Raw genomic sequence first — 14512 nt, forward strand, 5'->3', positions numbered from 1 at the left:
AATTCATAGTTCCTTTTATCACGGCAAGTCTTCCAGGTCCTGAAGCAGCAAAACAGCCCCAGACCATCACACTACCACCACCATATTTTACTGTTGGTATAATGTTCTTTTTATGAAATGCAGTGTTCCTTCTACGCCAGATATACTTGGACACACACCTTCCAAAGAGTTCCACTTTTGTCTCATCGGTCCACAGAATGTTGTCCCAAAAGTCTTGGGGATCATCAAGATGTGTTGTGGAGAAATTGAGACGAGCTTTGATGTTCTTTTTGCTCAGCAGTGGTTTTCTCCTTGGAACTCTGCCATGCAGGCCATTTTTGCCCAGTCTTTTCCTGATGGTGCAGGCATGAACGCTGACCTTAACTGAGGCAAGTGAGGCCTGCAGTTCCTTGGACGTTGTTGTGGGGTCTTTTGTGACCTCTTGGATGAGTCGTCGCTGCGCTCTTGGGGTAATTTTGGGCGGCCGGCCACTCCTGGGAAGGTTCACCACTGTTCCATGTCTTCGCCATTGGTGGATAATGGCTCTCACTGTGGTTCGCTGGATTCCCAAAGCTTTGGAAATGGCTTTATAACCCTTTCCAGACTGATAGATCTCAATTACTTTCTTTCTCAATTGTTCCTGAATTTCTTTGGGTCTCGGCATGATGTGTAGCTTTTAAGGATCTTCTGGTGGACCTTACTGTGTCAAGCAGCTCCTATTTAAGTGATGCCTTGATTGTGAACAGGTGTGGCAATAATCAGGCCTGGGTGTGGCTAGAGAAATTGAACTCAGGTGTGGACAACCACAGTTATAGTATGTTTTAACAAGGGGGGCAATCACTTTTTCACACAGGGCCATGATGGTTTGGATTTTTTTTCACCTTTAATAATAAACACCTTCATTTACAAATTGCATTTTGTGTTTACTTGTGTTGTCCTTGACTATTGTTTAAATTGGTTTGATGTTCCGAAACACTTAAGTGTGACAAACATGCAAAGGAACAGGAAATGAGGAAGGGGGCAAACACTTTTTCACACCACTGTATATGGTTGTTCCCATTTCCACACATCATAATTTTTTATCCCTCCTTAATGTTTTTAAATGTTGTTTTGTATATGTATCACTTTGTTTCTAAGTGATTGTTGGGTCCACCATCTCACATGTATGGGTGAGGTTTCTCGGTGCATGCAGACCTGGATCTCCAATTAGATTTTTTACTCTAATCACTAATCGGAAGCTCCTAGGGGCTGAAACTTGATGATTTATCAGGTTGTGGTGTATTACTAATTATTACCGCCCCTAGAACATCTGCAGTTACTGGGGCGGTCTATTTAAACTCTATGAGTTTTTTCAGTCATTGTAATGATTAAGCACAAGATGTATGTGTGAAACGCCTCTATGTGATTTTGTTGGTGTATTTGGTGTTATCTTTGTGATCAATAAAAGGCAATCGGGAGTTCTGGATGTGCAGCCATTTCTCCTGTTTACATAGGCAGACTGCCGTTCTGTCTGCCTCGGGAACGATTGGTGGGTCTCGGCAGACAAGGGATCTGCCAGACCTGCTGATTGGCTCCCACTGTGTAAAATCACAGCAGGAGTTGGTCACCAGCAGGACGTGCATACACCCTAGACCCAGGAAACAAAATCATGTACAGGTACGTGATTTCGCACAGAAGGGCGTGGGGCGGTCCAGAAGCGGTTAATGTGCAGTGTGTTGAGCAGCCTGTTCAAAATGAATGAGCAAGTACGCACTTCAGCGACCCAGAAATTTCTGGGTCGAAACTCTGGTCTCCCTATGAAGCTGGATTTTATTATGGAACATCTAGAGTTTGCGGCAACACACAATTATTTCTGGTTTGAGGACCAGTTTTATCGCCAGGATAGAGGAGTGGCCATGTGGGCTAAATATGCCCAAAGTTTGGCCAATCTGTTCATGGCTAAATGGGAGGAGAATGTCATCTATGCCCAGCCCGGGATTTCAGATTGTCTTGTGGGCTAGGTACATAGATGACATCCTCCTCCTATAGGATGGCAGTGGCCTAGAATTACAGGAGTTTATAGGTTCTCTTAATAATAATGACAGGGGGATTGTCTTGAATTTTGAGACAAGTCCTAAAAAGATACATTTTTTGGACTTAAAGATTATGGTCATGGATTTGTCAGGTCCACCTTTTTTAAACCCACAGACAGGAATTCATATATCCCTCTGGACAGTTGCCACCATGAGTCTTGGCTGAGGTCAGTGCGGAAAAGCCCATCTATGACAATAAGGCGCAACTGCACAGAGGTGAATTAATCTAAAATCCAGTCAGCTGTTTTTACCAACAGGTTTATTGAGAAGGATAAAATTCAGTGTCCCTCCATGGGACTTTGAACCAGATTCAAGAAATGGATAGGTTGACCCTATTAAAAGAATTACCAAAGAATAATGAGATGGGTATTAATCTACCATCTATTCCATTCATTACTACGTTTTCAATACAGCATCAGAATGTAAAAGGTTGATACAAAAACATTGGTACATTTTGGGCACTGTCTTGCCCAAGAAACCTCAAGTAATTTTTAGGGGTACCCCGTCTCTAAGGGATAAAATAGTACTTCACATTCCCATTGCACATGTTCCTGGATGCACTCTAGGATCTGGGTGCTGCAGCAACAACCAGCTGGATACTGGTTCAAGGCACAGTGAAGATATTTGCCAGTACACCATGGAACGACACAAATAGCGTCCAAACAGGTGATTTATTGCATGATCACAACACAAGGATAGTGCAATGTTACGGAGCCGCGCAGGACCCCTTTGTCAGGCATATGATAAGGGACAAAATAGCCCCGAATGCCTATTCGCCCACTAGGAAACCTCTGCTTTTTTCAAAATCTCAAGGGATACTATCAATGTAGAAAGTGCCAGGTGTGCACCATTAATAGGTGTAAGAATTGGAAAACTAATTGTTTTACTTCTACGAGCACCTCTCGCACTTATGAGCCATTTATCAGATGTTCCACCACAGGGGTAGTGTATTTATTACAATGCCCCTGTTGACTCCAATATGTGGGCAGGACTAAGAGAGCTTTACAGGTGAGGCTTAATGAACATAATAACATTATAAAACGTTTTTCAAAACATTATGCCGCGGTACATAATAGGGACCATTCCAAGTCAGAGATATCTTGGATATACAGGCTATAATCTTACATCTCTTTTTTCAGCCAGACTAACTATGTAACTATGTTACTATGGGGGAGATTTACTAAAACTGGAGCACTCAGAATCTGGTGCAGCTGTGCATGGTAGCCAATCAGCTTCTAACTTCAGCTTGTTGATTTAAAGTGGTTGTAAAGGTAGAAGGCTTTACAGTATATCAGATAAAAAGCCTTCTGTGTGCAGCAGCCCCCTAATACTTACCTGAGCTCCATCTCAATCCAGCGATTTTGCACGAGAGTCTTGGCTGTCTGGTGCTCTCCTCCTCATTGGCTGTGACAGCAGTGAAGCACCATTGGCTCCCGCCAATCAAAGTCAGTGAGCCAATGAGGAGAGAGAGAGGGCGGGGCCGGGCTGTGGCTACGTTTCTGAATGGACACACAGTAGTGGCTCGGCTTGGGTGCCCCCATAGCAAGCTGCTTGCTGTGGGGGCACCCAACAGGAGGGAGGGGCCAGGAGCACCAGTGAGGGACCTGAGAATCTGGTATCTGGGCTGCTCTGTGCAAAACCACTGCACACAGAGCAGGTGAGTATAACATGTTTGTTATTTTTAACAAAAAAATACCAGACTGCACCAGATTTTGTCTAGTTTCAGTAAATAACCCCCTATATAACTGCAGGGAGAGACAAATCATTTAACAATGGCAATGATCAGCTTTTACTTATTCATGTACAATCTTTATCCCAAAAGGAAAAAAAGGTTTGCTGTAAAGATTATAAAGGTTGAGTTTGGCTTCAATTTGTAATGCCGCGTACACACGACTTTGATGGACTAGGTCCGACGGTCTTCCCGACGGACTTTCGGCCGAGTTCCGAAGGACTTTCTGAATGAACGGACTTAGCCACAAACAAGCACACCAAAGTCCGATGGATTCGAACGTGATGACATACGACCGGATTAGAATAAGGAAGTTCATAGCCAGCAGCCAATAGCTGCCCTAGCGTTGGTTTTCGTCCATCGGACTAGCACACAGACGAACGGATTTCCCGACCGGACTCGAGTCCATCAAAAAGATTTGAAACATGTTTTATTTCTAGGTCTGTCTTAATTTTGGGGGAAATACATCTACATCTGACAATACTTCTGTTTGTGCTATCCCCTGTGCTCCTTCATCCAGAGTGCAGGCACTCTAATACAAGAGGTGTATTGATGGTCAGTTCACCAGGTGAAATCAGAGGGAAAAAAGCTTAAAAAATAAAACAAATGCAGCCATCACATGTAATGATTGGTAAGCTGCGATTTACAGTATTGCACTTTTGATGTTGAATTTAATACAACTTTAAATGTGTATGTCCAGCCAAAAGTTTTAATTTTATTTTCAAATAGAGTGGGGGAATGTTTATTACTGTTATCTGGAGAAAGATTTCCCACGCTTTCTGTCTCAATGGCAATGACTCCACCAGACAGTAAAATTTCCAACTAAAATAAAGAAATAAAAATAGTAGAATATGGGGAAGCTGAGAACCCTTTCTGTTGCAGATTTTTGCAGTTCAATTCTACATGCCTGATGGCAAGCTGTAGGTGTCCCTATTCTGAGAGAGTGTTTCCAAGTTTCTCTGCTGGTGGACCGGTCTGGACCTAAACCAGGCTGTAGTTGTAGTTGAGCCCTCTTCATTTGGCTTTCTCTTAGGAGCGAAACCTGGAACAGCTTAAGGACTGCATGTCCCCTATTATGAGACTTTGGGACACCCCTTATGTAGATGACAGGTCTCCAATCTCTTCTTTCATTCCACATCTCTGTAAACTAACCTTAACTGCTTGTAACTTCAGGTTGTGTGCCACCATCTAAAGTGTAACTTTACCCAAAGGGGAAGTTCTGCTTGTTTGCACCCCCCCCCCCCTCTACTGCCACATTTGACACTTTTTTTTGGGGGGGGAGGGGGTACCTGGTTTTGACAGGTACCCGCTATCACTTCCAGGGCAGATCGCCACAGTAAACTATAAAATTGTTTAACCCCTTTTCCTCCTTCTGCAGCCGTCTGAGAGACACACACAGGTCTTAGAGGACTGCAGGACCGTTCACAAAGTGCATGAGCAGTAGGAAACCGGCTGTGAAGTGAGAAGTCTTTACTGCCGGTTTCCCTTACCTAAAAAGGCTGGCACCTGCACCCCAAGCCAATTGAAGAATCGGCTCGGGTGAGGACATCTCTGGATGCCTGGACAGATAAGTGCCCTTATATTACAAGTCAGCAGCTACAGCATTTGGAATTTTTTGGGAGGAGACTGGAGCTCCTCTTTAAAGGAATGGCTGAATTGTGTAAATATTCTTTCTTATATTCATTCAGTAAATAGTTATTATTATCATCATCATTATACAGAATTTACAACGAATATAGTGCCAACTGTTTGTGTAATGCTTTACAAAATACAGTTACAATACAATTCAATACAGGAGGGATCAGAGGACCTTGCCCATTAGAGCTTACAATCTAAAAGGAGGTAAATCATACAAAAGGTACTGTAAGGATAACTGTAGGAGAGGAGCTGATAGAGAAAGTAAAAGTACAGTTTATTAGTTGGAGATATGTAGGCCTCCCTGAAGCTTTTGGATCATCTAAAGGCATAAAGAGTAGGAGATAGTTTGACAGATTTGGGCAGGGAGGGTGGGTGAGGATCTAGAGACGTCTTGGACGTGATCATGGGAGGAGGTGACGAGGGAGCTAGAGAGCAGGAGGTCTTGAGAGGAGTGAAGAAGATGGTTTGGTTGGTATTTTGAGACCAGGTTATTGATGTAAGTCAGGGCAGTGTTGTGGATAAGTTTGTAGATTACTATTAGTATTTTGAATTTTATTCATTGGGTGACCAGAAGCCAGTGGAGGGACTGACAGTGAGAGGTGGTGGACACTAAACAGTTGGCAAAGTGTATGCATCTGACAGCAGCATTGAAGACAAACTAAAAGGGGCATAGAATGTAAAGGTAAGCTTAAAAGTGGGTTCAGTGGTCTGGGTGAGAGATAATAGGGGAGCAAATTAGTAGCTTTGTGGCATTGTTGATTGAGAAGGGCTTTATTTTGGAGATGTTACTGAAGATGAGGTGGCAAGATTTGTCAAATGATTGGATGTGTATGTGAGTCCGGAATTACACCATGGGAACGGGTGTAACAAGCTCCAAAGTTAGGTACTATTAAATATAAAAGAATCATTTTATTACTTACATTCCCTCATACAGGTAGAGTAAATGTATATACGTGTGGGGGATAGTGGTATCTAACTTTGGAGCTTGTTACACCCGTCAGTCTTTTCTCTTCATTCCTTCCTTTCTTCTCTTCTCTTGTTTCCCTTCTTTTCTCCCTCTTTAAGTCTATGACGGTGGTGGACAAAATTCTGTGTTTCCGGTGTATGTGAGCACATTTACAAAACAATATATACTATATTAATTATTTGTGGAAATAGTTTTTTTTATTTTTGTCTATTTATTTTTAGAAAACGCCAAAAGCTCCTGATGAAGCGTTTGTATAACGCGTAACATGTAGGGCAATTCGAGTCATCTATGATACACTGTCTGCATATCGTTTCTTTTATGTCAAATTACTATTTGTCATATCTAAGCGCAAATATTCGAGTTTTCGATCAATATATGATCTAAGCAGACTACAGTGACAGTGTAATCTCTATGCTCTGAGGCAATTAGTGTTTTATGCAAAATCTCTGTATGTTTTTTGCATTTAGTATTTTTTACTTTGTAAATAAATTTTGTTAAAACATTTTTAAAAAAAAATTGCGTGTTATGCCTACAAAGTCCATCATTTTCAACAAAATTGTTCTTTCTAGTGATTTCAAATATCGGGGGGTGGCGAGTTTTATCTTATATCGTATCCACAGCACCACTCAGTGGTGATACGTAACTAGTTTAAAGAATATGTATAATATTGTTATATATAGTATACTTTAGCTTGGTTCATGGGTTAGAAAACCCTTGCCCCCCCCCCCAAATCCTCCTGAAATGGATTTCCATAACTGCTCTGTGCCCCCGTTTCCCAGCCTGCTGGGTTTCCGAAGCTGGACTTTGTTCCCGCTTGTACAGCAGGTGCTCATGGACCCAGTTAGTGGAGCTCTGGGTGGTATGGTCCTACCAAGTAGCACATGTATAGAAGCTCCCCCTTTTATCTTTGAAGAAGCAAGACCCCTTTAAAAAACAGAAGATCCATTTTTATACTCACATCAGAGACTTTACATAAAAGAAGTACGTCAGAGACAGACAAAGCAGGATGCATAGGAAGATCCTCTTTCTGTTAACCTTTAAAAAGAAGCAGAAATTTCATATTAGACTTTTTGCTATTATCCATTAACTCCCAAACAATTATAACATGAGCTAGCATCTCTCGGTGGACAATAGAGTGCTTCAAACCCAACCCCAGCCCAAACTTTTGTTAAATAGTTCTTTATGGATTGAGGAAAGAATATAACATCTGGTAGGGTTTAATTTGTAGTCTGTGTCCCGTTTAGGTCACTTTCACATGGGCAGCCAGGGAGCAGCATTTTTAGCACCCCCTCAACCACCCTCCTACAAGTGGACATGGCGGGCCAAAGGGGTCTGTAGACATACTGTGGCCAAGGCAAATTTATAACTGAACCTGCCAATTTTGACAGGCAGCACCACCTGTCAAACATGCCCATTAAATCAATAGTAAACTGCTGGCTTTTTTTTTTTAAACCTGCAAGGCATCGCATACTAGAACATTGTGTGAAACCTACCTTAGAATGAAGCCCTCCAGCGGCACACTTTCACCACTTAAGGTGCTTCTATCTTCACCCCATCTTCCTTCCGGGTTCGTGGACTCTAGCTGTGAGTGGCCGGAGCTGCGATTATGCCATTCCTGTGCATACTCCCAGGAGCCACTGTTTACAGCACAGGACTCTGAAGGAACGCCACAGGTATGCTGTTCCTTCAGAGCGCATGCACCAGTGACATCACCAGTTGCATCTACAGTAAATATCTCCTAAACAGTGCATGTTTAGGAGATATTTACAGTACCTGTAGGTAAGCCCTATTAAGCCTTGTTATAGGTAGAGATGGCCAAAGAGCCTGGTATGGATTGGTGGTGGGGACCCCCTCGCAGTTTTTTTCACATTTCTCTATTGGGTTTTTTTTCCAAGAAAGTTTACAGCCGGGTAAATCAATTTAAATGTCATTTGTTTTATATATATATATATATATATATATATATATATATATATATATATATATATACACACACACATACACACACACAGTATCCCACAAAAGTGAGTACATCCCTCGCATTTTTTGTAAATATTCTCTTCTATCTTTTCATGTGACAACACTGAAGAAATGACAGTTTGCTACAATGTAAAGTAGTGAGTGTACAGCTTGTATATCAGTGTAAATTTCCTGTCCCCTCAAAATAACTCAACACACAGCCATTAATGTCTAAACCGCTGGCAATAAAAGTGAGTACACCCCTAAGTGAAAATGTCCAAATTGGGCCCAATTAGCCATTTTCCCTACCCGGTGTCATGTGACTCGTTAGTGTTACAAGGTCTCAGGTGTGAATACGGAGCAGGTGTGTTACAATTGATGTTATCGCTCTCATTCTCTCATACTGGTCACTGGAAGTTCAACATGGTACCTCATGGCAAAGAACTCTCTGAGGATCTGAAAAAAAGAATTGTTGCTCTACATAACGAGGGCCTAGGCTAAAAGAAGATTGCCAAGACCCGGAAACTAAGCTGAAGCATGGTGGCCAAGAATATACAGCGGATTAACAGGACAAGTTCCACTCAGAACAGGCCTCGCCATGGTCGACCAAAGAAGCTGAGTGCACGTGCTCAGCATCATATACAGAGGTTGTCTTTGGGAAATAGACATATGAGTGCTGTCAGCATTGCTGCAGAGGTTGAAGGGGTGGGGGGTCAGCCTGTCAGTGATCAGACCATATGCTGCACAGGACATCAAATTGGTCTGCATGGCTGTCATCCCAGAAGGAAGCCTCTTCTATAGATAATACACAAGAAAACCTGCAGTTTGTTGAAGACAAGCAGACTAAGAACATGGACTACTTGAACCATGTCCTGTGGTCTGATGAGACCATGATAAACTTATTTGGTTCAGATGGTGTCAAGCGTGTGTGGCAGCAACCAGGTTAGAAGTACAAAGACAAGTGTGTCGTGCCTACTGTCAAGCATGGTGGTAGGAGTGTCATGGTCTGGGGCTGCATGAGTGCTGCCGGCACTGGGGAGTTCATTGAGGGAACCATGAATGTCAACATGTACCGTGACATACTGAAGCAAAACATGATCCCCTCCCTTCAGAGACTGGGCCACAGGGCAGTATTTCAACATGATAACAGCCCCAAACACACCTCCAAGATGACCATTGCCTTGCTAAAGAAGCTGAGGGTAAAGGTGATGAGATCGCTGCAGTAGTAATGTCTACTTCAGTGATTTTCAGCTTCCAAGGGCTTTGGCCAAGTATGGTGTATGCTTAATTATCTTGGCCCAAGCTAGACTAATGTAGTTATGTATAAAATATCCATACCTGGAATTCTTATTTAAAAAAATAAAAATACAAATAAATAAATAAAAACAATTAATAATAATAAAACTATATAGTAATAATAATAAAACATATATAATAATAATAATAATAATATTAAATAAAATAATATCTATATATTTCACATTTTATTGTATATGTTGTTCTCCCAGGCAACTAACACAACCCTGTTTTCTGGTTTTCTGCAATATATACAGGTTATCTTTACTGTCTGTGTTGTCCTATACAGCTGTAGGTATATGAAGGCTGCCATGCTTATCCAAAAACTTCAATATGCTCAAAACGACCAAACTCTAGTTACTACAATTGATATGCAAATTACAAGTCCTAAATCCATGCTGAGTCTACAAATCTGTATGTTTTTTTCCAGGTTTCCAGGTCAGGGTCTGAAATGACAGAAACCAGAGATAGAAAGGGGAAAAAATGGAGAACAAGATATCTCCTGTATTTCTCTCAATAGAAGTGGAAGAATGTAGACTGAAAAAAAAATATCTTTGTATGGATTGCATGAAAGAACTGGGCTTCTGGATCGCATGACTGACTTGACTGAACACAATTGTAAAACAATTGATACATCCCTCAGGCATGTACTGTATTTCAGCCAAGTATTTAGATGTATGGCTGGAGTTTAGGTTTAGGATAATACAAAAACCTATAATAGAGGATGTTTCTTTGGCCTGTGGCCTGGTGTTGAGCACCTGACAATATGTAATCTCTATTGTTATTTATAATGCGTTCAAAAAGGAATATAGAGGATATAATATAAGAAAAGTTCACTTGAACACAACAATACAGAAAAATATTTTATATTAAAACTATATTTACATGAGAATGTTAGTATTCATAGCCCTAGTTGACCTCCATCTATAAAAACAATTACAATAAAAACCGCCAAACACAGAGGCATTATGTCTTGGTTTGGATTTTTGATATAAAGACTATTACAACTTCTAATGAGGCTAAGGCCTAGTTAAAAAATAAAATAAGCCCCGTGCACATCTCCAACTTAGCAAGAAATAATAATAATCTATATAAATTAAAATCACCAAATCACCCATATTTTGCTGCAAGCACCTAATGTGTTCCCACATATACTAGTAAATCATTATAGTTATATAGTGCTGCATACATATATCTAAACATATACAGTGGATATAAAAAGTCTACACACCCCTGTTAAAATGTCAGGTTTCTGTGATGTAAAAAAATGAGACAAAACTGAAAATGTTATACTTACCTGGCAGTAATCTTCCTTTCCTGATGCAAAGCATGACAGCATACACGAATGGAAGAGGCTCTGCCTCTCGCCCAATCAGGACTGTTTATACTATATTTAAATAAGTCGCCTCCCCCTAGGCAGCATTCTCTTAACTATACTCAAATGTGAAACGGGAGTGACCTGTATGCTGTATACCGTCAGGTAAGTATAACATTTTCAGTTTTCCTGACACAAAGCATGACAGCATACACGAATGGGATGTAGCACACCCACAAAACCTATAAGGGAGGGCCACTCTGAAGCGTTTGAATCAACATATCATTAGATTAGAACTGAAGTCAATTCTCCTGCTTCCAATGTTGCCTGATTGACTTTGCAATAGGCAAAAAATGATTTGTAGTATATGAACCTGGTTGGTAAAATTCTGGACCTCTGAATTTTGCCCATGAGCATACCACCCCTCTGATAAAGTGAGCTCTGCACTAGATTGATGAATTTATCTTCCTTCTATAAGCCCCTTAGGCTACTCTGACCCAAGATAATGCTATTATCTTAGCGGACAGTGAAAGTCTTCTGATACTGCCAGGCCTGAAGAGGCCACTGTCTGACCTCCTAGAGAAGGATCACTTCCATGTATTTCTTGCATTACTCCAGCTTGTGGTGACACTGACATTTTAGTTTGGACAAGCCGGAAAGGGCGATGTCTTGACCCAGAAGCAAAGATGCAGACCCTCGTCTGGTGCTGGTGAAGAAGAAACCAAAGTCACTTTACTTGATTATGGTAACAATAAGGTAGTTTACTGCTTGATGCTTGGATCTCTGAAAGAATTTTCAAAGATGTGATATCCTTAAGAAATACTACTTTAGTGTCACTGAACTTATTGAGGTAGTCTGGTTCAGATGAATCACCCTAGTTGCAGTCAAGAGCAGAAGATTCCTCCTGAAATTCTGAGATATTTTCCATGTTCTAATATAAGGTTTCAAACAATGTGGGTGAGATCCTGCAATGAGCCTTTCTAACTTGGTCTCCCATTTGCTAGATGTAACGTGGTTGAATTTGGATACACTTGGCTCTGCTGTGTAAGGTCTGAGATCTCAGAAAGAATAAAATAAGAGGAACTTGGGCCAAAGACTGTACTTTGAGGACATGACTGTAAGGCTATCAGATCATTGCCCTTATCCCAGCTGTATGAATACGGATCCTGGTTGAACTAGACAGAATTGTGCCTTTTTTCAACCTCCCCAACCATGCACGATGATCCTGATGAGGAGCTTAGAGATCACAAGTCTGGTGGCTATACAGATATGCAAAAGAGAGATAGTCAAACTAAGTGCAAAAATCACTCCCCCGGCGCCCAGGGTAAAATTATTTGCAAATAACAAATATAATCAGCAGCTACTATCACAAAAAATAAACCATAAAAAATTCTGCACCTTTTCACTTTACTGAGATTCTTATATCTGTATTGGGCATTAATATGCAGATGGTGGATCACGGGGATTTCTTCAGAATTAGACATTTTTATCTATGATAGTACCACAGAGGTACCAGAGCCCTTAATGGTAGGATGGATATTTGCCACAAGCTAACGCAGAGGTTGCCAGATACACCATCCGTATCTTAATGCCCAATACAGATATAAGACGCTCAGTAAAGTGAGAAGGTGCATCTGTGTATTTGATAAGCGCACAAACCAGCTGGGTCTGGTAAGTGTAATACCTGTAGGGATCTGCAGAAGAGGTGTGGAGTTCCACGCTGAAATCGCCTTTCAACCTTGTTTGCATGAGAACTTTTCCCTTGGCACAGTCACCTTTGCTCATGAATTAACTTTTTATTGATTGTTTTAAATTGAAGCACTTTCAATCTCTGTCTTTGTAGATAGTGGAGTTTGATTTCTAACCATTTATGTTTATTTTAATCACTCGCCAATTGTTCACTTTGAAAGCACTGCTAATGTTCTAGAAAATTAGTTCCTTTTGTTCTGTGACATAATTTTTTATGGTGGCTATACAGGCTAGCCTGCTGACCCAGCTGGATGTTGGTAGATACAATGCTTCCACTTCTGGGAAGCTCCTCTTGCAGGAATGACTTCCATTCCTGACCATTGAGTTTACTGCCAGGTTGAGATTCATTGAACCACTTGTTGGTATAGGGCAGTCATTCTCAACCAGGGTTCCGTGGACCCCTGGGGTTCCTCCAGAGGTTGCTAGGAGTTCCTTGAGCTGTGGCTGATGAACTACCTTTTTGATGGTGCCTACAGAATTCAAGGTTCAGCACCACTTATCGAAGCCAGCAGCATGACACAATATATATTTTAGCTGTCTCTAAGGGTGGCATTCTGAGCACCATTTTAAGGGGAACATTCTTCCTATTGACCACCTTTGACATCCAAGGCTTCATATTTTTCCGTATCTGACAGGAAGTTCTGAGACACTAGAAGACAGAGCGATGAGATGAGAAAGGTTTTTCCATTGGCAAACCTGAATAGGAGATGCCTCTTGCCATGACGATAGGAGATTACCTATAGCCGTCTGTTTAGAGCATACCTGAGGCCTCCTAGGCTGTGTTGCCCAAATTACTTCCCCACTTGGGAATCACTGTACCCCTGCTGTTAGACACTTCGTCTTCCACTGGCCTATGTCATTGACTTGAGCTAGGAGGTCACCGAGGTGAATAGACTTTAATGATTGTTACATCTGGAAGTTTATGAAAGTTGATGATTAGCTTAACTATCCTAAGCCACCATCAACGGGACTAGTCTCATATGTGGAATAATCTTCCCTGGAATAGGAAGTAAAATCTTTCATTATCTTAGAAGACCAGTTAATGATGTTCTCAATCTTCTTGACCGTTTGAGACCATGTGATACAAACAGATGGGATAGGACTTGCCTCCACATAAGTCCTAATACTGTCACCCTCCGTGTGGGCAACCCTACAGTATTCTTCTGAACGTCTAACATGTCATTATTATAATGAGATTAATTGGCCTTCCCTCTGAATCAGGGTTTGCCAGGACCTGGGAGGATGTTGAGCCTCCCGCATCTACTGACCACATAAGGAACCTGAAGCCCTTGCTTCTGCAAGATGACCACTACTGGAAGCAATGTTCTGGAAAAAAATGTGGAAAGGTCAATGGTTGCTGAACGAGCCCGAAGTGAAATTCCCAGAAGCCTGGGTGTAGCAACGTGCGCATGTACACATCAGCTAGATCTAGAGAAAATGTAGCAGTTTAATCTGATAGTTTGTTCCCAATGACTCCATATGACTTTTGGATCTTGATCCTTTGTTACACATCTTGCCTGAATCTGCTTTCCGACTGGCAACAATGGACTGATTGTTCCTGTTGGACAAGATTTGGTAACATTCGCTTAAAGCCTTGATTGCTTTAAAGAACCATAGTGGGAATTAGAGGAGTTGAAAGAAATGCTATTGACTTCCTTACTGCACCAAAGTGCAACTCGCCAAAACACCCGAAATCTTCAGTTGTCCCAAGGTTTTGTTGTCACAACACAAAGACAAGTGCTGCACAGGCTCCACTGATCCTGAGTCTCCTGCCCAAATTTGCATTTAATTTCTGCAATATAACACCT

General features: G+C 41.4%; 1 protein-coding gene across 1 annotated transcript in view; it reads right to left on the reverse strand.

The window, feature by feature from the left end:
• The window catches only part of LOC143983486 (N-acetyllactosaminide alpha-1,3-galactosyltransferase-like), a 149416-nt gene that overhangs the window by 32535 nt on the left and 102369 nt on the right, over positions 1-14512 (reverse strand). Inside the window, exon 3 of the mRNA XM_077483232.1 lies at positions 7344-7420. Within this exon, the coding sequence (XP_077339358.1) occupies positions 7344-7420 (77 nt within the window). The remainder of the gene's footprint in view (positions 1-7343; positions 7421-14512) is intronic.

The sequence above is a fragment of the Lithobates pipiens genome, unplaced genomic scaffold (assembly GCF_037356315.1).
Source record: "Lithobates pipiens isolate NorthernLeopardFrog02 unplaced genomic scaffold, aLitPip1_a1.2 Scaffold_1, whole genome shotgun sequence".
Lineage (NCBI taxonomy): Eukaryota > Metazoa > Chordata > Amphibia > Anura > Ranidae > Lithobates > Lithobates pipiens.